The sequence below is a fragment of the Lonchura striata genome, chromosome 12 (genome assembly GCF_046129695.1).
Source record: "Lonchura striata isolate bLonStr1 chromosome 12, bLonStr1.mat, whole genome shotgun sequence".
Classification (NCBI taxonomy): Eukaryota; Metazoa; Chordata; class Aves; order Passeriformes; family Estrildidae; genus Lonchura; species Lonchura striata.
Genome location: NC_134614.1, coordinates 15,276,756 through 15,303,511, shown reverse-complemented (window position 1 = coordinate 15,303,511; position 26,756 = coordinate 15,276,756). Strand labels below are relative to the sequence as shown.

Sequence of the window (26,756 nt, the reverse complement as noted above, 5' to 3'; positions counted from 1 at the left end):
AGCATCTCTCCACTGGATGGCCCTTGGCTCTCCAGTTTGCTGCACTATCTTAACATTTAAAGCATTCTCAGCAAATTTACACTTGGCAGATCTGTATAACTGATTAGAGGAAGACAGGTGATTACTGGTGAACAAAGAAAAACAGAGAATTCCTAGCTTCAATACATTCGTTGGCTGGTAAAAGGATGGGAGCAATTTTTCTGGTTTTCTTCCTTGGGTTTCTGGTTGGTTGGTTGTTTTATTTGTGTATTTGCATTTTTGTTTGGATTTTTCTCTTGTTTATTTAAATTAATGAATTAAGAGTCAGAACGGCTCCATTCACACACATAAAACATTCTAATCCAGGCAGCAATCCCAGGAGCCATAAGCAACACAAGAAAAAAACCACCAGCTCTACTCAATAAAGATGAAGTATAAAAAAGAACTGTGTTATCAAAGATCCCAGAGCACTAAGATATATTTTGATCAAGAAGACTGTTTAAGATGACAATAATTTGGAAACACAGAGATTTCCTGAGTAAGTGCCAATAGTACTGTTGGTGGTCTACCCCTCTTATTGACTTTTGCAACTTGATCCCACTCTTTTCCACACATGGCAACATGATTATGAAATCATATACTGAACAGATACCTTTTTACAAATCCAACCCTGCAAAAATGATCAAGTTTAAAGAAAAACCAGGTTCTAGTTAATGGTATGATGGAATTGAAGATATCCTTGCTCACTGAGTGGGGGTAGGAGTAGGTGACCTTTGATAGTCCCTTCCAACTCAAATTATGCTATGGTTCTATATAGTGCCATAAATTCTTGTAATAGCAATAAGGAAGGGCAGCAGAACATAAAAAAGGTCCAATTACCTTTTTGGAATCTGGTGCTGATGGTTTTGCTAAAGGTGTGTTTTAGATTATAGAACAGCCCTGAAAGTAACAGTTAAACCTTTCAATGAGGAAACAAATCTATAGTATATCTCCTAATCTGCAGCACCCTAACATAAATCCTGTGACTTGAAGTCAACCAAACCTAGGTTGTTTTTCACTCTTCCTTTTGTTTTTTGCTGTTGCTAATCAAATTACTGAAGATCACTAACAGATGGGATTTGTGTTCGAACAAGTGAAATATCCAACTGGACCTGTTGGTCACTGCATGAAGCAAGTCCTAAAGAGGGTGATACCCAGACAGAGAGAGCTACTTGCCCGTCTGCTGTGGACCAAGGCTCCCTGTTCATCTACAGGCTCCTCTTTCTCCCCTTCTTGTTTCTCCTCCTTCTCTGGCACCTGAGAAAGAAACCCAGATTAAGTAACCCAGTACTGTTTCAAAGTTACCAAGATTTCTATGATAATTTAAGGTGCTAAATGTCTAAAAAAAAGGCTTCCTGCAGTTTCTGTCCTGAAGATTCCAATGCTATTGGATCAGACTCCTGCAGCACTGAATGCTAACATATAGAACAAGGGGGCAAAGATTTTACCTCATTGTCACTGACTGCTGCAGGTCCCTCAGGAACTTCCTCGGTTTGCTGACTGCTGTTCTCATCCGACGCAATGCTCTGCTGTTCCATTTCTAGCTCCTTTCGACGGGCCTTTCGCCGGCGTGTTTCTGCCCCAATCAGTGTGCCTAAAACAGGTGGAGGTAGGTGTTCTGCAGCATTTGGGCTACGTTTCTGCACAGGGCAATTCCGGTTCCCCTTGTGACACGCACAGTCCACTTTATAATTGCTGCTCCAAAACACAAACATAATTTGTGTCACTCTTCATTTCTCAACCCCTGCACAGAGACATTCAATACATCTCCTACTAAACATCTCACCACGTGCCAAAGCAAGGACAGCAGGCTACCTTATGGCCTCTATTGTAGAATATGCCAGCAGAACTGGACAGAATAGCCGGGAAATGCAATTCAGTAGAAAACGGAGCAATATGTAGAATGCGAGGAAAGGGCTGGAGGAAGATGTCCAGTCCAGGAGGGCAGTGGAGAGCTCCTGGGCGAGGTGAGGGACTCACCAGATGTTGTACTCATAGTCAAAGGCGATGGTAACCTCTGTGTCCTTGGCAATGGTGGCAACAGCATAGATGCACAGGTGGATCATCCCATCAGCAATCACATGACGAACCTTGTTAAACGAAGTAGATAGAAGCTGACATCTCCACACGTTGCATTTCCTACTTCCAAGATGGCAATATCCTTTTGCAAAGTAGCTCTTATTCTACTCTGAATAATTATCCCAAATTCTCCACAGGGAAAAGCTTGCTTTGCTGCTCTTGTCTCATACTGTGCTTTTCCACTTACAACTACTACCACCTGCTTACCCTCAATATCATTGTGCAGCCAAAGGAAAGACATAAAAGAAATCTTTCTCTTCCAAGAAAACCTCTCTCATGTTCCCGAACTGTCTTATATTCCAAGTATAAACTTGTCTTATATTCCAAGTATAAACCATCAAACAAGCAGGAGACACACAGAATTAACTGCATTTAGTGCATTTTAAGTTAGAGAAAGCACTAAGCTTATGTAAAACATGTATTTGCAATAACAGTGATGATGAAGAGAGAATTTACCTCTGCGTTTGGAGTGCAGGACCGCCTGATGAACCTGGCATCGTTACCAAAGGTGCGGGCATCAACACACATCTCAACGCCATTGAACTTGGAGTAGAACAGCACAAAGGGATATGGCCTGCAGAAGCAACAGAACATCTCAATCCCAAAATACCCAATTCCCACAGCACTGTTGTTAACAGGTATCCCTCACTTCACTGGAAGCAGAACTTCCATCAGCACTGTTGCTCTGGGGGTTATGTACTTCCAACTATTTAAAAGATCTGTTTCAGAGGGTTTGGTCCATAAGCAGAGCATCAAGCTGAGGTGATAAATCTGATTTCCCATTTCTATGGAAGGCACAGCTGACAGGACCCTGTAAGTGAGCACTATCCCATAGAGACACCAGTCTCTCTGGGCCATGATGCTCTCATACCCATCATTTCATAGTACTCTTACTTTTTGAAGAAATGCCCATTGACCTCGAATTGCTGTCGTAACATAACTTTCCCTCGATACTCAATTATAAGGGTATCTAGTGCCAAGTCTCTTGCTGCCCTCAGGATCTTCCGGTGCTTCTGAACCCGAGTCACCCTTCCCAGTTGCAGCTGTAACAAAAACCAGAGCAAAAGAGGAAAATTTGAACCAAAGGCCTCTAACTCATGAAGAATATTTTACTTACATAGAAAGTATTCTAATAGCAACACACAGAAACTCTGCCAGGTGAGTATGCTGTTTATTTTGTAACAATTTAGTAATGACCAATAACCTTGATAATATTTATCAAAAGCAAACAGTATTTATTCCTTTCCTTCAATAATAGTCTGACAAATCTATTAGATAGAGTATTTCAGTCTTGCAGCTAGAAGGCATAACCAGACCTGTCACTTGCTACTAACCGGGAATTGCTTTGCAATTATGGCCACTTTCACAGCCAGAATAATTCAGATCTTCCCTAAATTGTGGGTTGTTACATGTTCAGAGGAAAAAATGCAAGCTTTTCCTTCTGCAGAGAATAGTAAATTCCAGCAAACAGGCCAAAGACTTAAGCTGGCAATTTCCATCTCCATCCAGAAACTTCTCTACATATCTCTGCTCACCAGATAATAAGTTATACAGATGCAGAGTGTTGTTGATTTTAATTTTTTTTTAACATGAGGAACTAAATTTTTAATGAAGTAGTGACAGTTTGTTAAAACATATGTTAAAATCTACAGCTCTATTACAATTGATTTTCACAACAATGTGTCTTGACAGCAGGAAACAACAACATTCTTTAAGTACAGACATCCAAATATGACATATTTTATGGAATAATGGAAGGGATATTATAAGCACTAGGGTATAGGAAAGACTTATTCCATAAAAACAAAGTAGTTTTCTTACTTAACAGATTAAACCTCTCAGTAAGTAAAGATTATGTGAAGATGACTGGCTGCCTCACCACCACTGCTGTGCCTGTTCCTTCCTAAGCATTCTATTCACTGCTCATAAGGGCCCAGTTTTGATACTTTTCCAGAGTGAATTGAAGCGTAAGTGTTCTGATTTCAGTAATAATGAAAATCATGTATCTAAATCATGAGTAAACTACAAAATTTTAATGAAAGCAAGTTCCCAACTTTTCCTGAGAGAACTCTCATTAGAAACAGCTACTGAGCACTCTGCTGAAATAGATAAAAATTAGTTTAAGGGGCTCAGCCTGAATAACGACAGAACACATGATGTTCTAACGTTGTGGAAATAAAAGTTAATGTCTTAAGGCAGCACTCAGCACTGGGAGCCCAGCAAAACCCTCCTACTGAGCACATGAAAATACTAAACCACAGATCTTTTAAACCCTTTTTTCTGACTGGGATCTTCTATCTCCTATGTATAAAACCCCCTCAAGAAAATGACTTTTGCTGTTTCTATAAGACATTATACTGCATATCTTGGATGAGCTAGTGAAGTAAGATCTATTTGTTAACTTCTCTCACTCAGATCCAGGATAAAGACAGCTTTATAAAAATATTAATTTGAAATCTATTCAGATTGGAGTAATGGTCCAGATCTCTGGTTGAGATACAACCCAGTGCTACATTTGTCATGCCTACGGGGTTTATCTGTCTTATACCACTTTATCTGCCAGCAACTGGGAAAACCTGGATGTATGTGCTAGAGACTCTGAAGAGCCTTGCAGGGTCTTCATCTCTTCAGGTCTTGGGTTCTGAAAGAAGCTCACAGAGGATTCCCTAAGTCCACAGAAACAAGTTATTTCCAGACTAAGAAGCTGCACTGTTAGTCCTAACTTCTAATCAACAAACCCACAATATGAGTGAACTGTAGGATGAGACTGTTTACACTACACGGAGTAGTGACTAAATTAGTTTTAGCACTTTGTATTATCCAACAAAGAATAAATAAATGGGACCAGATTTCCTAGTGTATGACAGGAGATAAGAAGAAAGTATCTGAAGCTATTAGAATAATTAGGACCCAGAGAGCCTCCAGATAAATAATTCTGTTTCTATACTATCACTGATTTGGTTTTATACCTTCTCAACTAAGCTGGCCCTACACAGGAGGGTTGGACCAGATGACCTTCAGTGGTTCCTCCCAGCCTAAACTGTTCTACTACTCTAAGAGTATAATGAGATCGTATCTTTCAGAAGTTAATGTCTGGTAGCCTTCACTCTCACCTTTGGCCCATGACTGACTTGTATTACTCTTCACCTCATGCCAGAAAACAGCTTTGGGAATATAGGTGGGATAAGATGGGATGGTTAGAGGAGGAGAAAGTCCGTGCAGGAAAGAGAAACTCTGCATCCATATAACTTATTTATCTGAGTTTGGTGAAACAGGAATGATCTCACAGCTCTTCTGGTAAGATACAGCTCAGCTTGTTTTCATTCTCTGAATTTAGAAATATGAAGTGGATTAGCTGCCATGCTTTCATGTGTGAAAAGAACAAATGATTTTATTCATGTCACAGGCTAGGGACTGCTGACTGCTAATCAGCCAAAACTGTTCTGATATGTTTGCAGAGCAACATCTGCATAATACTCAGTGGCTTTATTTTATAAAAGCCCTTTTGCTCTTCACTTCAGAATGTGAAATCAGTCAGGGGTTTGAGCTCAAGTCAGCAATTATCAGAGGCAGCAAAGGGCAAATACTAACCCTGGGTTTGGTTTGGCAACAACAGCCAGGAAAGTGATTCACAGCTTTCAGTTTGTCAAGCAACTGCCAGTAGCCAGGACTAAGACAATTTTATTCATAACACTAAACAGCTTTGTATTTTCACAACTTTCCCTCTGCATCATGAGGACAGCTGAGAACTGGTTTATCATAAAATCACAGAATCATTTAGGTTAGAAAAGCCTTCTAAGATCGAGTTCAACTGTTAACCTGCCACTCGTCCAATCCATTACTAACCCATATCCTGCACTGCCACATCCACAAGTCTTTTAAATACCTCCAGGAATACTGACTCCACCACTTCCCCCTGCAGCCTCTTCCAGTTTGATAAACCTTCTGGTAAAGTATAAATCCTAATATCTAATGTAAACCTCCACTGGTGCAATTTGAGACCATTTCCTCTTGTCTTACATAAAATATTCCAATGAACAATTCCCATATCCTCCATGTATAACTCTTAACCCATCTTTTCCTACTCTTCCTGGTTTGAGGAAGCTTTTAGGTCACATCTCAATCTGTTCTAAATATATACTTGCATCACTGTTGACTGAAGTCAAATGACTTTCTGAACTATTAAGAGTATGCAGGGCATAGTAAAACATTATTTTTATTCCTGTCTCCTCTTTTCAGAGTCTTCAAGGCCAAAGAGAGCAGCAACAATATTTCTACACAGCTGGCAAATGTATATTTACACAGCCTCCTGATTTTTCCCTAGCTCTAAGTACTTATTTTCCCTTACCTCACAGAAAAGCTATTTTTGTGTTCAATAATGATACCCAGTTAAAAGACAACTGATGCAAACCAAGAAGCTTTCTCAGTTTGCTAACCAAAGGTGAGACAAGCGAGTGAAACAAAAACAGAATGCAGTGCATGAGAGCACGTGCTTCACACCTATGCAGGTGCCCTCTTCAAAACACTCCACAGCCACCTCCTGAGCAGAGACAGCAGAACACAGGAGCTGACAAGCAGCAACCCAGGCCAGCCACCTGTTTTTTTCTCAGTGTCCATGAGAAACTACAAAGTCTCCTGACACCTTCCCAGCATGTGCAATGACGAGCACCTACTAACAGCTTGTTTACACTAACTACAGCTCACTAACAAGTTTTGCAAGTTTCAACTTTTTTGCTTCTTTGGCATGTATCACATTTGGAGTCTTCTGATTTGGAATGCTGGGCACATTTTCCTATGGGAAAACCTATGTCTGTACTGGGAAGGGAGAGGCTGAAAGAGCATGGCAAGAACAAGCATATTTTATGATTGGTGTATTTTTTGTGTCATGCTGTACACAGATTAAGAAACACGGCATGTGTTTTATTACTTATTTCAGGACTTTTCCTCAAACCCATGTGAGGCAGACAGAATTGGTTACATTTAGTCTCAAAAATATTAAGATTTCTAGAGAAGTAGAACTTTTTTTATCTACATTTCCTCAGCTGGTCTTCAGAAAGGCTAGCAAGAAGTGTTTCTCCCCAACCACACACACCGCCCCCGCCCCCAAGAAATCTTATTTATTGCAGAATCAGAGGCAAGCATGGAAGACAGTTTGGATCTAAAGTCCTCTTTCTGCACTCTCCCTTACTGGCAATAACTGTGCTCTGCCTGAAGTGCTTCACCTGCATGAAAGCAGAGGGAAAGGTAGGAGGGAGCACATGAACTTCACTGAGTGAGCCAGCTGATATAAACAAGAATGATTCAAGCAGAAACATATACCTGATATTCAGGTTTCTGACTCTGCTCCCTTTATACAGAAGAAGTGCTCCACTTCTCTTTTGGAGCCCACCCCTTCAGATGCAACTATCTCCATTCTCCTGGACAAGGAAGGCCCAGAAAAGCCTAAATTGGGTAGGAAGGCTGTGGTTTGTTCAATAAAGCACAGATAAGATGAAGCAACAGCTAAGAAAAGTATGAGCGGAGAAGACATACACTACCAAACACACTGTTTTCCTTTTTCTGCTTGTTTACATGTACTACATAAAGATGGCAAGACACCAAACAGTGCTCATCACTGGAAAGTTAGGGACAGACCAGCTTCCTAAAGTTGGTTGTAGTTGTGCAATATTTGGAAGTTATACGAGTCCAAATAATCCAAAATACTGAAATAATGCTGAAAGGTTCTTTAAAATAGCCTTACATACAACATGAGTCAAGAAATAAAATAAAAAACAAATAAAGGGGACTGGAAAACTCAGGTAGAAAGCAGGAAATTTCCTATCTCCAGCAAGTGACAGATCTGGTTCTGTCTCAGGCCGTGCAGTCACCAAAGTATTTATGGCAAAATACCTGTTAACCACATTACAGAAATGTGCAAAATATCCCCATCTTAGCATCACTAATTTGGTCTAATGCAAATATTTGTTAATCTCTCTCTGTACTGGCATAATTTCTGATTCACTCTATATCAAACCTATACCTGTTGGTCTGAGCTACAATACTGCTCACCCATGCCCTGACCTACTCCACTTCTGTCCTGCTTGTTCTTACCTGCATCTGGGACCCAATAACAGTATTATTGCAGGCCAGCTCTGTTTTGTTGATTGTGTCCAGCATAGCAGTTTTGCCCACATAGTCTTTATTAGAGTTTAGGTGACGCTCCAGCAAGTTCTGCACGTCAGCACTGTACTGGTTGGTGAAGGCTTCCTCGTACTGGTCTGTCCAGAGGCGGATCCGATTCTCCCACCCTTCAGCTGTGTTTTCATCCAAGGCATGTGCTTCAGATGGGGAATTCTGCACCAAACAGCAAAGAATGAATGGATAGTACACAGCAGGAAAACCTATCCACATTGCTCCAAGCACATGAATAAGCTATTAAAAAGGCAAATCAGTGCCAAGCTATGTAAGTGCTGGTTATGAGGACACATTTTTCAGCATCTGCACCCTCCAGAACACTGTACAACAGTGTCACTCAGAAAGCTACTGAAATTTCTGAGTAGAATTAAGACCTTTTTAAAGTTGGTACTTGGCACTGCTACATAAAATAAAATTAGGCTAGCACATGGCCATAAAAAAAAAAAAATTAAGCCACTTTGGAAAAATAATTAAGTACATAAAAAAAGCAAAGGCACAGAACACACAAAGGCAAATAAATATCATGCAAGCTTGTCCTACAGTCAACCCACTCACGGCTAACACAATGCTCAATGATGCTGACTGCAATCTCAATCTTTGCAGTGACTGATCCAAAAATAGTCCTGAACCTTCTAGCTAAATGGTCACCAGAGTTTCAAGAAACTGAATGTCGAGCATAAGCTAATACCCACAGGGTTAAAACTGCAAGTCCTAAGCAGAGTAAAGAAGAGAGGGTAAAATCAGGTAATCCGTTTAGACTGTCTTGTAAAGGCGGGGGAAAGAGAAGCAGGTAGAAAGAAAAATACATAAGCTTCATTCTTTACTTGGCAGTAGTTGAAGTAGTTCAACAAATACTCCAGAGCTCAGTAACTCAACTGGCTTCATAAAGCACTGAGATACATATGACACTGAGGTCTTAGTAACAAGGACAAGTGAAGAGCAATCATTATTTTAATCATATATATTTAAACCGGTAAGAGTTGCCATGCATTTTTACCCTCTCAAGTCACTGGCATACTATGGAGATAGTGCATAGGGACACCACAGTACTGTCCTCTTTCCTCTGAGCCACCTGCTAGAAGCCACTGCCAGCTGCAGGACTGGGATCAGGTGGAACTGAGCAAACCTTAAGGCACCTCTTGTGTGTCTAGAAACAAATGCAGCTTGCAGTTCAAGTCCACTTATTTTGTCAAATAAGCTTCTTATTCAATGGCTGCACCTGCCACTATTGCAGGAAGTCAGAGATAAATATATTGTCCCATCCATCCCTAGTAAGAGGATGTGGAGAGAAACAAGGCAGCACTACTAGGGACACCCAATATTAAACTTGTGAACTACTTTGATGTCCAAGCTTGAAATAGCTTTGATGCAATCAAACAATAACTGCCCTCACAGAAGAGCAGCCACAACCAGTTCTACATCCCTTACATCAAACACCCCACTCCCAAGTGCCATGAATCAATCACCTCTCTGAACTGGATTGCATTATCTGACTGGAATCTATCAGAAGCAAATGGAATGTTCAAGGGGCAATTCCTGTGATACCCTTTTGAATAGGCCTCCTTCTGGTGCAGGGTAAGATTTGACTTTATTACAAGGCTGGCCCCACAATCAGAAATTCCCCAGGTAAACAAAAAAAAGGGCCAAAATAACACAGAAAAAACCCCACCACCAACACAGAGGGTTGTCATTTCTACTCACCTTCATCCTCAGAGACTTTCGTGAGCCCTCTCGAAAAGCCTGTCCCCCAGACAAGGAGAGAGAAAAAACAAAGTATTATATATTTCCTAAGAATCAGGATCCCACAACCACACTAAATCTTATTCCAATCCTTGATAAAAGATGGGCAAGAATTAAAGGAAAACCTACACACGAAACAATGGACCTGAATGAAAAGAGACTCTGCAATGCAAATCCAGTGGAAACTGCTGAAAAGCTTGATGGCCATGACTTCTGAACTAAAAAAGCCTGCCTCACGCTTAGTAAAAATGTCAAGATCAAAACCAAAACTGTCCTAACTAACCTCACTTGCTTTGATACAAGGGTCCAGCAACAGAATCAAGGTGGTTCACAACAACAAAATACTCCCTCCAGACCACACATAGCTCCTGCCCCCAGCGTTTTATTTAATCAGTGCCTACCAGAAGAACTTCAAGGGAAACTTAACCTGTGGAAAATCATGGTAAAGCTGGCAGATGATGGGAAAGAACCAGCTGTTCACACACTTGCATTCCAATATAAGCAATCTAAAATTATTTCAGTCCACAAACCCTCACAAACAAGACAGGAAAGTCATCCCTCAACAAATGTTCATCACTACCTACATAGTTTTCCACACAGGCACTATCTCTGTCCCCGAAGAACAGTGCCAAGAAGCTCTGCAGCTCAAATTCCTCAACAAAGCCTGCTAAAAAATACCATGCTTCCTTCATTTTTCATTCTATTCACAGACTGACCCTTTTCCACAAACAGCCAGACTCCAAAAGCTATTTCCCCAAATCCTAATACAGCAAAAGGAAAAAATATGTAACTGAGTCCAAGCGCTGAGCATGAATGGACAGCATTGGGAAATAAGGGTGGAGTTCCAGCAAGGTAATTTTTAAACCAACAGCCACGTACTCGAGCAGGTCACAAATACAAGGCATCCCATTATTACACCCGAAAGAGCAATTCTTGACAGAACAAAAATTTCTTGTCTACTGCCAGCTTGTCAACCTGCTCCTAACAACACTCTGCACAGCATTTGGTAGTCACTGCAGCAACCTTGTCTCACTCCACATACCTTGATCTTTTTGGCCTTTGGAGCAGCGCGAGCCTTTTCTGTACTCCTCTTCCTCTTCTTGGGCTTGCTCCTGCGGACGCGGTTGACGGTCAGCGTGATGCTGGTCGGCGTGTGCTGAGTGGCCGTGTACAGCACTGTGGAGGGAGAGAGTTCTTCATCCCAGCTCTCAGTGGCACTGCTGTCCCCACCTAGAGAGACAAGTGCTTCATGAGCAACAGCTTCTCATCCCTGACAGCACAGCTTATCCTTATGGCCATTTTCATCAAGACAACTTGCTGCCCCTGCACAGCTCTTCCCTGAGAGAACTATACCACCTCTGTTTTCCCACCCAAACTGGGAACAGGTGTTTCAAACTTCTGGATATGTGACAGAATAGCACTGACGAAAATTCGCCTTTTCTGTTCACAAGATAATCTGATTTTCCCTAGAGCTAACTGAGGTGAAGCGTAAGGAGAGGAGAAAATCCCAGTGGTTGGGAGGCAAAGAACATTAGCTGGCACTGATCACAGTTAGATGATTACAGCATCCAAGAGACAAAGGTCTTGAAGAAAGAAAATAAAAGTCACTGTTATCAGAATTATAACCTCAAACTCACCTGACACGTTGTCCTGCTTCCGGTGGCGGAGTCTGATCACCTTCCCCCTGCTCATTCCTCTGCCAAAGGAGAATGCACAATTGAAGCTGGTTTGTAGGAGTAAAGTCACTTGAAATTCAACAGGATGTCACAAGATGCGTGCCCTCAGTGGGGCCCAGGATGATAAGAACATCGATTTAACATCCTCATCTCCACTCCTGGTGCCACCAACACTTGTCAGGCTGACAACGCAAAGGAGGAGGGTCAATACTGGGTAAAGCACTGGAAAGAATGCTCCAGTTAGCAAAAGGAAGTCTGTCCCACAGCCCAAAGGTGACACGGTTCAGTATGAGCAGTCAAGACAAGGAGCAGCCCAGATCTGCACTGCACCAAAGCTTACCTGCACTTTTCACACTTGAGGAGGAAACCATCTTGGGAGACACTGCAGTGGCACCAAGTGGGAATTGATTCTCCTTCTGAGGAGCTCTCACTATCCCCGGAGTTCTCCTCATCAGGCGAGTGCAGGCCATTCAGTTCTGCACGAGGTATAATGGTCTGGACAGGAGGAGAGGCTGGCGGCGTTGGAGGAGGAGGGGCTCCATAATTATGATCCTGAAAATGAGTATTTGCAGTACTACTTTTAATGTGAAGATATGATGCCTAGAAACTGAAGTCCCAAATCCACAGTTCCCAGGTTAATATTTAACTGCTGTAAAACAATAGCCTGAATTCCTCAACCTACCAAGAAGGTACAATAATAGCTCTGAAACATGTAAATTATTTCCTTCAGCACCAATGAATTAAACTCAAAACCTATGAAAACAACCAGGCTCTTTCGACATTAACTGTTACACTGCTAATAATCTGAGATGACATAAGTGTTTAAACAGTGGAACCAGCTGCCCTGAGATGTAGAGTTTCTGTCTGTTGAGATAATCAAAACTCAACTGGACATGGTCTTGAGCAACCTGCTCAAGCAGAGTCAGCTTGAACAGGGAGGTTGGATTATGTGATCTCGAGAGGCCCTTCCAACCTCAAGGATTCTGTGACACCCTGTTCATCCCACAGCTTCAAGCCATGCTACCAACTCCCATGCTCCTGACAGCTCCTTGATTCTCATTGTTTTAAGTTATCACTGTGAAAATCTGAGCAGTTTTGAAACAAGTATAAATAGTGCACAATAAACCAAATGGGGCTTAAAATTACCACCAGGAAAATATTACATATTCATATATATTCACACTTCATTCATTTATTTCATTCAGTTAAAAATCTATCACCTAGAACACTAATAAAGTTTGCTGTAGAGTATGCAAGACTTCACAAACAATAAACACAGAAATGAAAAATATATGGCAAAACTCAGCTCTAACTTAGTGTTCCCTAATAAATAAGCCAAAATTTCTAAAGCTTAATAGGCAAAGAACTACGGAACAAGGAGAAAAGAGTAAAAGTAGACAGTAAAGAGCTGATTCACTGCAGAGAGAGTACTCACTGCGTAAGGCAGCCCGCGATAGCTGTGTTTCTGGGTGGCCCCATAGCCGTGGCTGGAGTACACATTCTTCTCACTGACAGCTGGACTAGCTTCCACAGACTCTGGGCTGCAGAAAGGGCCAGAAGTAAAACCCATCAATACAACATCATTTTTTTTAGTGCCAGTATTTCACTGTTCTTTTCTATTGAACACATGAGCTCAAAATTAAGAAACTTCATGAAATCGAGGTGGTGTCATGCGATTCACCAAGCATCATGTGTGCAGAAGCTGTACAGGATGAACCTGCTTTCAGACGGAAGGAACTGAGTAAGGGCCACCCTATACAGCTCATTAAACTAGGTCTCAGTCTGAGAAGTTAAAAAGGTAATTAGCATGTAAGAAGCTCAGTTTCCTTATTGTTGAGGAAATTTGGTCTAGTTCAGCATTTACATCTGAACCCAGCTAGCCTAATCTCAAAGCCACTGAACAGTACTGCCATTTTATCTCTGCAACAGCTTATTTCAACTGCAGCTAAGCAGCTTTCCTGCACCTGCACTTGTTTCTCTCTCCTTCAGATATCAATTGTTACTGAGTCCAACATCCCGTGAAAAAGCCTGCACAAAAACTGCAGCTATCCTGACAGCAACTACCAGGAACTGGAGATTCCTGTTACAAAGAGACAACAAAATCCATGACCTGGACAGACAGTGGCCACAGACAGATCAGATTCACCCTGTGCTTTCTATACAGCAGCCTGCAATGAGCAAAACAGGAAATCTGCTGCTGAGGTACAATGCACTCTTCCACCACAGGGTGGTGAAAAAAAACAGCTAAAAATCAAAGGTATATCCTCAGCAGAAAGCCGCAGAAAACCTACTCAGAGAAGGGACAGCTGCAATTCAATGCAGGGGATATTAGATAATGAGGCTACAGACAGAACACCAGCAAGGAAACATGCTGTCTTCTGTAACAAGTAGAAGATACAAGTCAAATAACCTCTGCACAGATCAGAAGTAGGGCCTGTATCAGAATACAACAGAATATTACTGAATCATGTCTGCAGATGAAATCTTCATCAAAATTACAGCATGGAGCTGAGCAAGCAGGGAAGAAAAATATAGAAAATTAAAACTTTACCTCAGACCTCTGCTGCTCTGGTGAGATCTCACAGGATTCTCAGTGGGTCCTACATGGCCAGCATGAATCGGGCACCATCAAATAATGGCCAGCAATCACACGTGAGGCAGTGCTTAGGCACCCAAGAAGAGTAACCCCTTGCCCTTTGGACTTCCTATTACCTCTTGAAATCTCTGCTGCACTTAAGTTTGCCCCACCCTGCCACTCAACCTCATCTATTCTCCACAGCACCAACCTCTGAGCTTCTGGCTTATTCTGGAGTAAGGTGGATTTGTCTTTGTAACATAAAGGAGCAATAATTTATTTGTACAAAGGACTGCAGAAAGTAGAAGACATTACACCTATGCAAACAACACTTCTGTAGCTCGGGATTTAGGTGCAAGACATGATAAATTCAGTTGGTTTTCAATGTTACTACAGCCAGCTAAACTGTCAGAAGCAGGAGAGATACAGAAGATGATCTCTCTCAAAGGATGTATTTCTTAATAAAAGGTACCATGTAGAGCTTGCCACATAATCCAGCCTCTGCAACAATCCTTTAGGACTTTCAGATTGGTACAGTGTCAAATCCATTCAGGTTTAATAACCCTTTCAAGAAATATTTCAGTATTAGAAGAAAAAGAGCCTAAAAAGTCTAAACAGCAGATATGTCCTCCGTCCAAATCAGCCACATTCCTAACCACAGTCAGACTGGAATACCAGCAATGCTGCCGCAAGCACTAGCAATAAAACTTCAGAATTGTTGGTGCAACAGTGTCCAGGGGCAACAACGATGGGGCCCATGCTTCCTCAGCAGCAGCATGCCAAGCAGCTTCCACACCTTCCAATATGCAGTCAGACTAACACAGCAAAATTACTCTGCAGCCTCCATGTCACCCTCAGATGAACAGCAACACCCTACACCATTTTCACCTCCTCTCTTTATCAGAGGCCGTGAAAGATGCTACAGCTCAGCCTTGTAAAGAAGATCAGCTAGTTTTCCTTTTACCTTCCCTGCTGCCTTTGTGATGCACATCTTGGAATCAACCCCTTTTAAGAGGTACAAAGCTCAGGTACCCTAGACTTTATGTATCAAACCAGAGAGTTTCAAAGGCAAAGTGAAGGACAGCCTTAACTTTGAAGGACACTTCAGCAGTAATAGTGCATCGATGCAAAGCCTGGAGAATGAAGTCCTGGCATACCAAATTTTTAGAAAACAGAGAGAAACCAATTCAGAAATCTTCAAATACCTTCTTTCAATGCACTCCAGACTAGCCTCAAGTTGGACCTACAAATTTCTTACAAGGGAGAAAGAAAATGCTCTGCAGAAGGTTTACAGTCAGTCTTTTTGATAGTTAAATGCTACAAGGGACACATGCGCAGACACATCTGGCTCTTCTCCCTGCCACGCTCAGCTTTGAAAGCAAAGTACATGAGCAAACTATTTAGCACTCTTCCTCCTGCCATAAACAGTTTAAAATTCCTGCATGTTGAGTCTTCAAAGTACTGCTGTGAGAGAAGCAGTGTGACAAGCAATACTAAATGATATATCTTGAAAAGTGAAGGATCATGTAACCAGTGCAGATGAGTGACTTGCTAGATTGTGATTCTCCCTTTAAAAACAATATGTAAAAGTGTGGGCTTTAGGATGGAATGAAGCATCACAAAGAAGAATGGCTAGAATGGGGCCAGTGCCAAGACAGACAAAAAAGAGCATTAGCAGTCTTGTAGAGAGTACAACTGCATAGTCAAAACTCTATGCATAGTCAAATCAGGGTGAGATGTAAGGGAAAAACAGTGATTCAAACCTTAGCCCACTGCTCTTACAGATCAAAATTAATAGAGTCTGGAGCAATTTCTGTTCTACACTAGTCCAGCTGACTAGGTACGGTATTTGCACTAGGTGCAGGTATTTGCACAGTAGATACCTCTAAATAATAAATGGGAGAAACCTATCTCCAAAACATCATTTGTAGATTTTTGTAAAGAGATACTACAGTCCCTGTTTCAAAGAAGGATGCAGGCAAGCAGGAGGTAAAAGCACAAAGAAATAAACTTCAGGCCTCACTCTCATCCCTGACAAAAACATACTCTAACCCTACCTGACATGATTCTAACAAGATTTTAAGAAGAGATCACAATGTGGTATTTCCTGATTTTCAAATACTTCTGACTCTGCAGAAGTGTTTTCAAAGAAATGTAAGTCCCCTCCAACAGGCCTCATAGATAGGGCTGCAGTGAGAGCCCTGCACATGGTCCTGTGGTGGGGACTCCAAAGGATGCTCTCTGAAGTGTGCTCCTTGGAGTCTGCTCAGGGGCAGAAACAAAATAAAGGTGCCTACCCAGGCTCTGTGTGACAGATGTGCTGTCTCACATCTCTGTCAAACTCCAAAGGTCTCCACAAATCAGTCACACAAGACTGGTACCAAGTCTGAGCTAACAGGCTCTACTGAGAGGAAGGTTCAGCACGCTGATCCCTCACAATGCAGCTGCTGGAAAAGGAGCTGATTTGCACCATGCCAACGTCAAGCCTGTGTACAGCAAACGCACGACTGCCTGCACTTGAGTATAGATTTACTAGCCAAGCTGATAAAAAAACATGGTTGAGGGCCTCATACTGCTGGAATTCTCCTTTTCCCCATATCCTCTGTCAAACTTACCAATTTCCATAACTCTGCATTTGTTAATACCCATCTCTCATACAGCCAGTGGACCAGCAGCCCCTTTCTCCCAAGCGGAGAAGGCACTGGCACCAATCCTACAGTCCGACTCCAGGTCAGCCCTCTGGCACCCTCCCGTTTTCCTTTCTCCTCATCCGTGGGGTAACACTCACTCCGATCCTGCAGCCATGTCGGAGTAGGACGTATCTGGTGTGGTGACTCCCAGAGGGATTGCAATGCTCATGACGCCCGTCGGGGATCACGGAGTCCAGAGGGCAGCGACTGGCCGCTCCGAGGGCGGAGAGGAGCCGCAGAGCCTCGGCCAACACGTCACGGACATGGGGAAACCTACCAGGGTAGAAACAAAGCATTGCATCTCTGTTATGGGATGAGGTCTCCCTGTATGCCTCTAAAGAAGGCTTTCACAGCAAAGAAAAGCAGAAATATATTTCCGTCAGTGACATGCCACATCATTTTTACTTCATTTTCATATGTAGGGCCAGGGAAAAGGTAGATGGCAGAAGTTGGGTGGGGAGGTTAGGGGTTTTTTGCAGTGTTGGACTGACATGCAATGAGCTGCTTTGCCTTAAAGCTGATAATGACAGTTCCCTCCTCCCCCAAGTAAACTCGGGACTAATTATCAGACAAGTAATCTATTAGCTACTCCTGCATATAAGCAGCAGCTGTCACCTATCACCCACAGCCCTCCACCAGCATTTCCACTTTCCCCAAAGGAGCTGCAGGCAAAATCCCATCTCTGTGGACACCCAGACAATGCCAGGGTGGACCGAGCTGCGACCTCTCCCTGGAGCTCAGTTTGTACGTGCACTTGCTAGGCCTACAGCACAGGTGAGTGCGAGCGGCAGAGCAGCTGTTCCCACGCACGGATGGCGCTGACACCTGCCCAGGCAGAGCCACGCCAGAGCCCGGGCGCGGGGAGCGCGGCGGGACCGTGGGTGGGTCACGGCGGCACCGGGGCGCAGCCGCCGGCCGGCCCGGGGAAGCCCGGCTGCACCTTCCCTGCTGACCGCAGCGCTCTGCTACGGCCGCCGCAGAAATCGCCGATCAACGCGGGCTTCCTGGGGTCGCATGGCGGCCGGAGGTGAAATGGGATCAGCTCCTCGTTATGTAAATAACCTCAGTAACACAGATGAGCATAAAGGAGCTATTATTCTATACAGCTCGAAGAGACACCCCCCCCCCCCACACACACACACACACAACACAGAGAGAAGCTGCATTTCTGCACGCAGCAAAGGTAGCTCTAAAACCAAAGAAAAATGGTGACAGCCACCCTCTCTGCACGTTAAACTTTAAGGGCAGCCTTGAATACTTTCCACTGCCTTTCCCTGGCTCCGGCAGCGCAGACAAGCCTGCCTGCTGTCACATGCTCCCCGGCATCTCGGGGCTCTGCCAGCAAACCCTCCTGGGCTAGAGAGAGGCCGTGAGCCAAGTTTTCCTGTGGGTAGTGAATTTAACACAGGGAACTGCCTTTGGACACCACAGTCCAGCCATTGTTTAGTACACAAAACCCCCAGAAAGGCAAAAACACACACTCGCTATAAGGGCAAATGAAGAGTGAGAGTAAGAAAGTTTAAATGCTACATGCTATGTTGCCTTTTCCTGTCTTAAAAGGCAGGCCACTTCTCTTGGCACAAGGAAATACTTTTCCTTCTTCAGCACACATCCTTATGGAAAATCCTTCATAGAGTATGACAGGCATACAGTGAATTACAGAAGTAGCACATAAAGATTTCTAAGTGGTCTATGGCAATTCCCTGTTATGCCCCAAAGCAATAGTCTCACAGGGAGGTGGGAGATGAAAAAGGAAACAGGCAGGACTAAGCTCACAAGTAGTTCCAACCCAAGACAGCCCAGTGTCCTTGAGTGTGTTTTCTGGAAAAAAAAAAAAAAAAGAAAAATAAAAGGACCTTCCAGAAGTGTCTTATTTACCCTTTCTCGTGCTTGTGACAAGAGTTGTGATTTCTACACTGCCACAAGATGAGACAAACTGCTACTAAAATACAGCTAAAAGCTACAGACATCAATCCCTGCTTCAACCGAGTCACATAAAACTCTAGCACAAGGTTAAAAGAAATAACACAAGCTTCTCAGTGTCTGAAGCATCCTTCCCTTTAAGGAATATGGAAAACTCTTCCTCTCCCCACACCCAGTAATCTTTCCAAATATTTGTTTAGATGTTTTTCCCTCTATTGATCTCATGCCTTTGCCAATGACTGTACCCAGCTGGCAGCAGCCTGACAGTTCATCAGGATGAATTCCAGCCTCCTGCCTGCCTGTGACTAAGCAGAACTGCAGGATTTCAGGTGCAGCTTCTGGACAAGAGTCACAGGATACCTGGTCAAGCCAGGAGTAACTGGGACAAGTTTTCACCCACTTCTCATAGGAAACCCTCTTTCTCTCAGTACTGTACAAATGCTGCTGTGCTGATATGGTCTGGTAACTCCCATTTTTGGAAAGATTACTGGAGAAACATGAAATGGCAAACCAAAAGGTTAAACAAGGCAAATTCCAGTTCACTTGTGTGTTGGCCCAGCAATACTTGCCCAACTATCACCCATGTTCAGATTTTACTGCTTGGTGCTGCTATTTTACATGTACTTTCAACTCTGACAATTTGACAATTCAAAACGAATTGCTGAGACCAACTTCAAGTGCTGTCCAAGACCACATCACCTTCAGGCTACATTACAGTCTGGACTCCACAAAACTTGGCCTGCTAACATGCAAAACATCAGCCTGACGGAAAATGCTGGGGTTGAGATCTAGATGTTCACCTACCAAACTGGACAATTTCCTGTATATTCAATTCCCCAAGGTCCTTTCTACTTCTACCCCCAAAAATACAGCTGAAAGAAAAAAAAAAAAAAACCAAAACAGAAGTCATACCCAGTTCTCTCTGCTGCCACTGAAAGACGTTTTATTAAATTCTAAGTCTTAATTCAATCTAATGAGCTTCAGACCACAGCACAAATCTATCTCCCCTACAACACAATTCTTCTTGAAATCAAATGGAAATGGGAATTTTGATGGCCTATCAGGTAGACAATATTTAGCTGGTTTTGAAAATGCAGCATTTGAAGATATTTTTCCCCCCACATTTGGCACCTACACACCAGCCTCCTTAACCAGTCATACCGGTATAAAGATACTTGGTCTTCCCCAACATCATCAGAACAGCCCAGATGAGCATCCACCCACACAGCCACCCCAACTGGGATCCCCAGTTCTCACTCAGCACAAGTCACACGCCAAGGGACTGACCCAGTGTGACTGGCTGCCTTGGCTACACTGTGAATATATGCTATTTAGCTATTTCAGGTAACATCCTGTATTGATAGAAAAGACTGTAATAAATCTAAGCTGGCCAAGTGAAGGTTAAGCAACACCTGCTGCTGTAACAGTGAATTTAATTTTCGGAACACTATTTAGGATGCAACGGCTGCAGCGCTGCATTGGCTCATTTCCACAGCCAGTGCCATCCATGTACAAATAAAGCAGATGCAGAAAATTTACTGCTGGAAACTCTCTTTATTATTTGTGGTGTTAGAAGTCTGTACTAACAGGGAGAATCAAGCATAGTGAGTCAAAGAGCTCACCAGAGCTTCCTCCTTCAAGATGTGGTTGTTCCAGTTTTCACTCATGTCCCAGTCATACAGACACTTCTGGGAACCCATGGTGTGCAACATCTGGTGACAGACTCTACAAAGTATTTGTGAGTGTCATGAAAAATTCACCTGCAGACAAAAACCCCAGGCACAGTCTCACAGACTGCATAATTCACACCCAGTCATCCTTTGGTGCTGCTCAGGTGATGCTGTAGAATTTCAGGGGGGACAGAATGTGTCCCTCACACCCTCCCATGGTCACAGATTCAAGGACAAAGCAGTTACCAAGCAGGGGGAGGACAGAGATTCATCCTGTTCCTCTGCAGGGTCAGTGCACATCTGTGAGTCTTGTCCACAGAGAGCCTGAAATACTTTACTATTGTGCATCCAGTGTCTCATGCATGGCCAAGAAAGATAAAAAAGTAACACTGGTACAAACATGTCATGGACAAACTGACAAAAGGCTATTCTGATTATGCAGAACTTCAATATGTGAGCCAGGGCAGGGAGAACAAGGAAATCACCTTTATGTGCACTGGAGACCACTTCTTGTTCACAGATAGTAAAGGACAGACAACTGCTTCCTTTACCTCTCCCCATACTTCCCAACAGATTCCAGACTTTTGACAACCTAGAGTGACTGTCTGAACAATAACCATCATCATCTTCTCTACGCTCAGCAATGGGCCTCTATTACAAAAGGATGAGCTCCATGTATAATGAACTGCACATTTTTAAGCTCCCATGCCATTACCAGTCATATCAAATTCAAAGCACTTTTTTCTCCTGCACCTCATACTGCCACGGGCCAGTCCAGAGTATACTTCTTTGGCATCCTCTCAGCCAGACTCATTTGGGACAGAAACAGCAAGGTCTGATGAGTTCATACTTATACTGTTATCTGCACCACTGGCAAATCACTCAGCATGAAGAGCAGTGTAACAAGTGTTAGCATCTTAGATCATCTTCATTCATCTTTTCCCCTGGAAATTTCAGAATAATCAAAATCTATGGGACATCTAATGTAAACAGGAACAGCTTCCATTACCATGCTGAAAAAGTACTCTCATCTGCCAGTGTCACTCTAATATGTGCATAGTCCACCTGAGTCCAATCAAGCACTCCCAGTACACGCACAAACCTCATGTCAAGATCAGATCTTCACAGAAAGGAAAACACCTTTAGAGCAAACAGAATCAGATCAAGATTTTCTTTATTTACCAGGTCAAAAAAAAAAAAAAAAAAAAGGCATCAAATTCCCTGAATTTCAGACATGTTTTTCTATATAGCTATCTACACAGACACAGGGCAGAGCAGATAAATCCTTAAATCATTTAGCTGCAACTGACTGTGAAACAGATTGCTAAAAGTACTTGAACTGCACCTCAATCTACCAATAGAAATGCTTAGCTCTGCTCTGAAAACAAGCTAGGTTCACTAAGCAGCAAGGAAACAACTGTGCCAGTTTTAAAGAATGAAATATTGATGTACGTATTCACTATTATCATTAGATCCATATATCATCTGCTAGTGGGCTGACAAAGCAAGACAGCAGTTCTATCCCACAGCGTCTGGGAGAACTCAGTCCTGGTCTACAACAGAAAATATCAAAGTAACAGGCAACACTGGCATTCATTACTAGCTATGCACACCATGATAACCAAGTTATTGACAAGTATAGCGCAATGGTTAAAGGTATATTTGTCTAAGGCCTTTCTCAAAACTGACCCCTGGTTTATATGTATGCAACCATATGCAAAAATAAATGCTTCTATGTACATATTTGGTTCAGAGTTCTTCTTGCTCTCTGGTGTCTAGAGAACCTTGAAAAACACTGACAAGCTCTTAGAACAAGAATAGCAGCATTTTAAAATTGTAAAATGTCAAAAAGCAACAACCTAATGAGAGCTGTTCCTGCTCATCACACTCACAAGAGCTGTAGTCAAAGACCAGGGAATGGCAAGACTACTGCTTTTAGAATATGGGTGATTTAAAATGCTTTTGGTATCCATGGGCCTATGCATCAGTCAAGTTGTTCCTTACAAGATAGGAAATCATATTAACAATTCCCAGTATTCTTGAAGTGCTCTATGAAAGCACTACACACTACCTCAATACATGTTTATGAATACACCTACTTAGCTAACATCATCAGCATGATAAAGTTGTTCAGTGAAGGCTATGTAAGCCATTATTAAAATTGAGGTACAAGGAAGTTAAACTGATTTTGATAAAATTTGAAACAGATGGAAAGTAAGTAAATTGAATAAAAAATTAAACTAGGTTTAAGCCATTTTAAGGCAATTTCACAATATCTCTCCACACAATTCCATAATTTTATCTCATGAAGAAAACATCAATTTTAGTTACACTCCTCTGTGAACTACACCTTAAGGGAATACAAATGATGAAAGCGCAACTGATAGAAATTAAACCAAGCAGAGAAATTACAAAATGCATAGTCAAGTACTCTTAGCAACTGACCCAAGACTGCAGAAATTACTTTGAAAGGTAAAAAGAATAACCTCAAAACTTTGCTCCTGCTTCAGCAGTCAAGACATTATGCAAACCCAAACAGAATCCTGTTTTTCTTTTGAAATCATTAAAGATTTCAGACACTATGATAAAAAATATAAGAGAAATTTAGTAAGAGGTAAAAAAAGGACAGGTAAGAGTTTGTCTCCAGAAACACCTTCTCCTGGACAATTCAATCATATCCTTGACAGTTCAATATGGTCCAGAGGTAAAGATGTCAGACAAGGGTTTGTTTGGACTTTCTTAAAACATCCAATTTGCATCACAGAACCTTACTAGAAAGTTTAATTTCTATTGCTTGTAAATTGGTTGAAGAGTCATCCATAAAGATAATGCCATAAAAATGCCATATTAGAAAGCAGAAGCAAATTACAGAGTAGCAGTGATCCATGGCAGACCAAATTATTCTGAGGTATGTTTATGTAGAGGTGGCAGGCACACGCCAGGGAACTTTGCCTGTACCCCACGCTGATGAGAAGGGACCTGGCAGCATTTGCATGGTCTGCTCACACAGTGTGCCGAGCAGGTGACACAGATGAAGTTTTAAAGGAATGTCAACAATGCAATGCAGAAAGGACTATCCCAACCAAGAACGTCATATTAAAGTCTACAAAAATTTAAGGGTCATAAACAGAGGAAGTCTTCAAGAAAACATCACAATACTATGAAAATTTGAAATCATCAAAATAAAACTAAACGAATAACAGAAATAGTGGAGAAATTCAGAAAAATCCCACAGACTCAAAAGATCCCTTTCTATGCTAAAAACATTACTTTACAATGGCGCTATCTCACAGCATTCCAAATTGCTGGTGAAGGTGACAAATTCTTCTAATAAAACAAAGCATTTAAAATTATATTTTTTAATTTAGTATATTTTATTCTATTTATTACATTTTACTTTTGAAAATGCAGTTCTCTACTATTTTCTGGAAAATATACAGTAATACAAGAGAAAGGATTACACATAAGGCACCACAGTTTAAGACACAAAAGTTACTAAAGTACATGGAATAGGAAAAAGGAAAAATATCCCTTTTCTCTTCCAGTTCCACAAACTTTTGATTTTGTAACAGTCATGGGGCAAAACTATTCTGTGGTGTAGGGAACACTAATTGCTATGCTGGTCCTACACTGTGAGGTTGCTGCTCTCTTTTCCCATGAGGTGAAGAACAGTCAAATGCCTGTATGTCACAAAAATGCAAACAAAAAGGTTCAGAACAGGTACTCTGAGATTAAGAGTTTGACAACCAACCTCCAGTGAATCCAGCTGTGGCAGCTGATGTTACTGCTGCGACCATCTCCTCTAAATCTTTGCCAAAACAGGTGGCAGGAAGGAAACACTGCCATGTCTCATCAACTGCAGTTGATGCCAAGCAGACTGGACTAAAAGCAGAAACAGGTAAAATACATATTTCCATTCAGACACTGTTCTAGGGGCAACAAATTTCTGCCATGAGGCTGATAACTAGGAACAGCAATATTGGAAACACTACTGCTCAGTCCACCACACCTTGTCCATATTGTTTCAGGTTTTAAGAGACCTGCCTACACCAGAAAATGGCTACAGATCAAGTAAGACTCAATTTAAATAATGTAAATAGCATTGGTTCAACCTTAGCAGACCAAAGTGCTTCTTGTTCTAAGTTTTGTTGCTTGTGGATACAATAGTATTCACATGAATGGTTTAATCCATGCAACTATTAAACTTTACAAAGTAGACAAACCTTAAATTTAAAAGCTTGTCAGACAACCCCCCACAAAAAGAAAAAAACCTTTAGACTTTGAAATTGCGTTTTGAAGGTATTTCAGAGAGAAAAGCCTGTACCACATGCAAGGTCAGAAGGAAACTCAGCAATAAAGGGCAATAACTAGGATCAAATCCAAAGCCAGAGAATTACAGTTCCCATGAGAATTCAGACAGTCCAGAGTCACGGGAAGTCGCTGAATATAGAAGGGGAATCAGCAGGATTTACTGGCACAGAGCAGTATTCCAAACTTACAACCAGTGGAAGGCTAACCACTAACAAGTTGCCAGGAGTAGGACTGCAACCTCCAGTCCCAGTATCGGAAAAAAGATTTCTGCATAATCCCACTAAATACTCTGTGCCTGTGCCTCGAGGTCTCGCTGTACGTCCTTTATACATCTATTTCAGGGCTCCATGTGACAAGGCTGCCTGCCCGGCCACTCCCCGCCGGGATGAACAACCCGGCTTCAGAGGAGGCTCCGGCCGCGCTTCCCGGGCAGACGTTGCATCAGCCAGGTGTGCAGGAAGCGGCGCAGAAAAAGCAGCTGTTGACGAGGGGGGTCTCGGATGGAGGCCGCTTCAGGAATCTCATGGAAAGGACGACAGGAAGGAGAGAGACGCTCCGCACACAGAACAAGCTTCATCGGCTTCAGAAAGCCTTTGTGCTGGGGCTCCGGACCTGGCCTTTCTCCCAGAGATGATGCAACACTAAGGAACAAGGTCTGTGCCAGAGAAAACTATTCACAGGCTATGCAGATGGCAAGGCAGCCAAAGGCTCTCGGATCAAAACATGCCAGAGTCCTCCAGGCCCGGCGAACCCCCCAGGCCTTCCTTCGTGCCCCCAAGGTTCTCCATTTTCACACTGCAGCCGCGCTCCTAGCACCACCCCGGCTTAAGGCAGAATGAAGGACTTTGCAACGGAAAGAAGTTAAAAAATAAAAAATTAAAAAAAAATAATAAAGGGTGTTTTAAAGTCCTGCAAAAATCACAGCTCGTTCTCTGATCTGTTGGGAGGGAAGAGACTGAGCTCCAAGCCTCCAGTCTCCCACACAGAGATCCTCCCATCACCGCGGCTTGCCAGCGCACGCCTGAGCTCCCCAAACACGTAGGACAGCTCTGCGCTCGCCGGCAGCCTCGGCCTGCTCTCACATCAGGAAACCACGCAGGGACTGCCCGGGCAGCCATGGCAACATCACACAGTGTGGCAATTACGGAGCCGCAGCTCCCACGCGAAGGTTCAGCCCTGCTTTCCATTACAGAACTCGTTTTGACCCTTCTCCCCTGCCCAAACCATCTCTGAGTGCCATTCCCGCTCCAACCTGGCCGCTGTGGTTTGTGACTGGCAAGTTTTGCAGCCTCGCACCTGGGCTCGAGATCATGCAAACACATTTTTCTCCGCATTGTAAGGAAGTTTCTCCAGGCTTGTGTAACGCTTTTGAGCCACGTTCCACAAACAGGGGTCGAGGTCCGATGGGCCTCGAGTGTGGCATACCTGCAACCCGTGCCATACACGGCAAGAGTCAGATCCATTACTGAGCTATGTAAGCACTGTTCTGCATTAAAATCTAGTGATTTGTACAGGATTTTGGCAATATTCCCGTGTTCTGACAGGTTTCAAGGCTCAGCCCACTGCACTGTCCCACCACATCCCCTTCTCAGGGACATCTTTCTAGGAGACATCACCAGCTGTAGCACTTGCCCAGGATCTGGTGCCCTCTTGGTCATATTAAGATGGTTCTGGGACCCCTAGCAAATTCACACATTTCTGGCAGATGTGCTTTTCCCAGCACAAAACCTGTTAGAGAGCAGACTGAGAGCACTCATGAGGCCCAAAGGCAGCATCAGCCAAAACTCCTTAGTCCCCTTCTGGGGCTTCCAACCACTCAATGATGCTGAACAATGTCCAAGAGGTGTTCTTTATCATGTTTCACTTTTCTGGATGAGTTGCATCTCACATTTTACAGTAT

At 42.8% G+C, this 26,756-nt stretch overlaps 1 protein-coding gene across 2 annotated transcripts in view; it reads right to left on the bottom strand.

Annotated features, from left to right (window-relative positions):
• Positions 1-26,756, bottom strand: part of SETD5 (SET domain containing 5) — a 67,600-nt gene that overhangs the window by 22,239 nt on the left and 18,605 nt on the right. For both annotated transcript variants that reach the window (XM_077786134.1, XM_021531454.2), the window contains exons 2-13: positions 17,051-17,225; positions 13,123-13,228; positions 12,028-12,239; positions 11,649-11,707; positions 11,054-11,241; positions 9,973-10,011; positions 8,188-8,430; positions 2,992-3,140; positions 2,554-2,671; positions 1,999-2,108; positions 1,467-1,713; positions 1,195-1,275 (exon numbers count right to left, since the gene is read on the bottom strand). In XM_077786134.1, coding sequence (XP_077642260.1) covers positions 1,195-1,275; positions 1,467-1,713; positions 1,999-2,108; positions 2,554-2,671; positions 2,992-3,140; positions 8,188-8,430; positions 9,973-10,011; positions 11,054-11,241; positions 11,649-11,707; positions 12,028-12,239; positions 13,123-13,228; positions 17,051-17,121 — 1,623 coding nt within the window. In that variant the 5' untranslated portion in view covers positions 17,122-17,225. The remainder of the gene's footprint in view (positions 1-1,194; positions 1,276-1,466; positions 1,714-1,998; positions 2,109-2,553; positions 2,672-2,991; positions 3,141-8,187; positions 8,431-9,972; positions 10,012-11,053; positions 11,242-11,648; positions 11,708-12,027; positions 12,240-13,122; positions 13,229-17,050; positions 17,226-26,756) is intronic.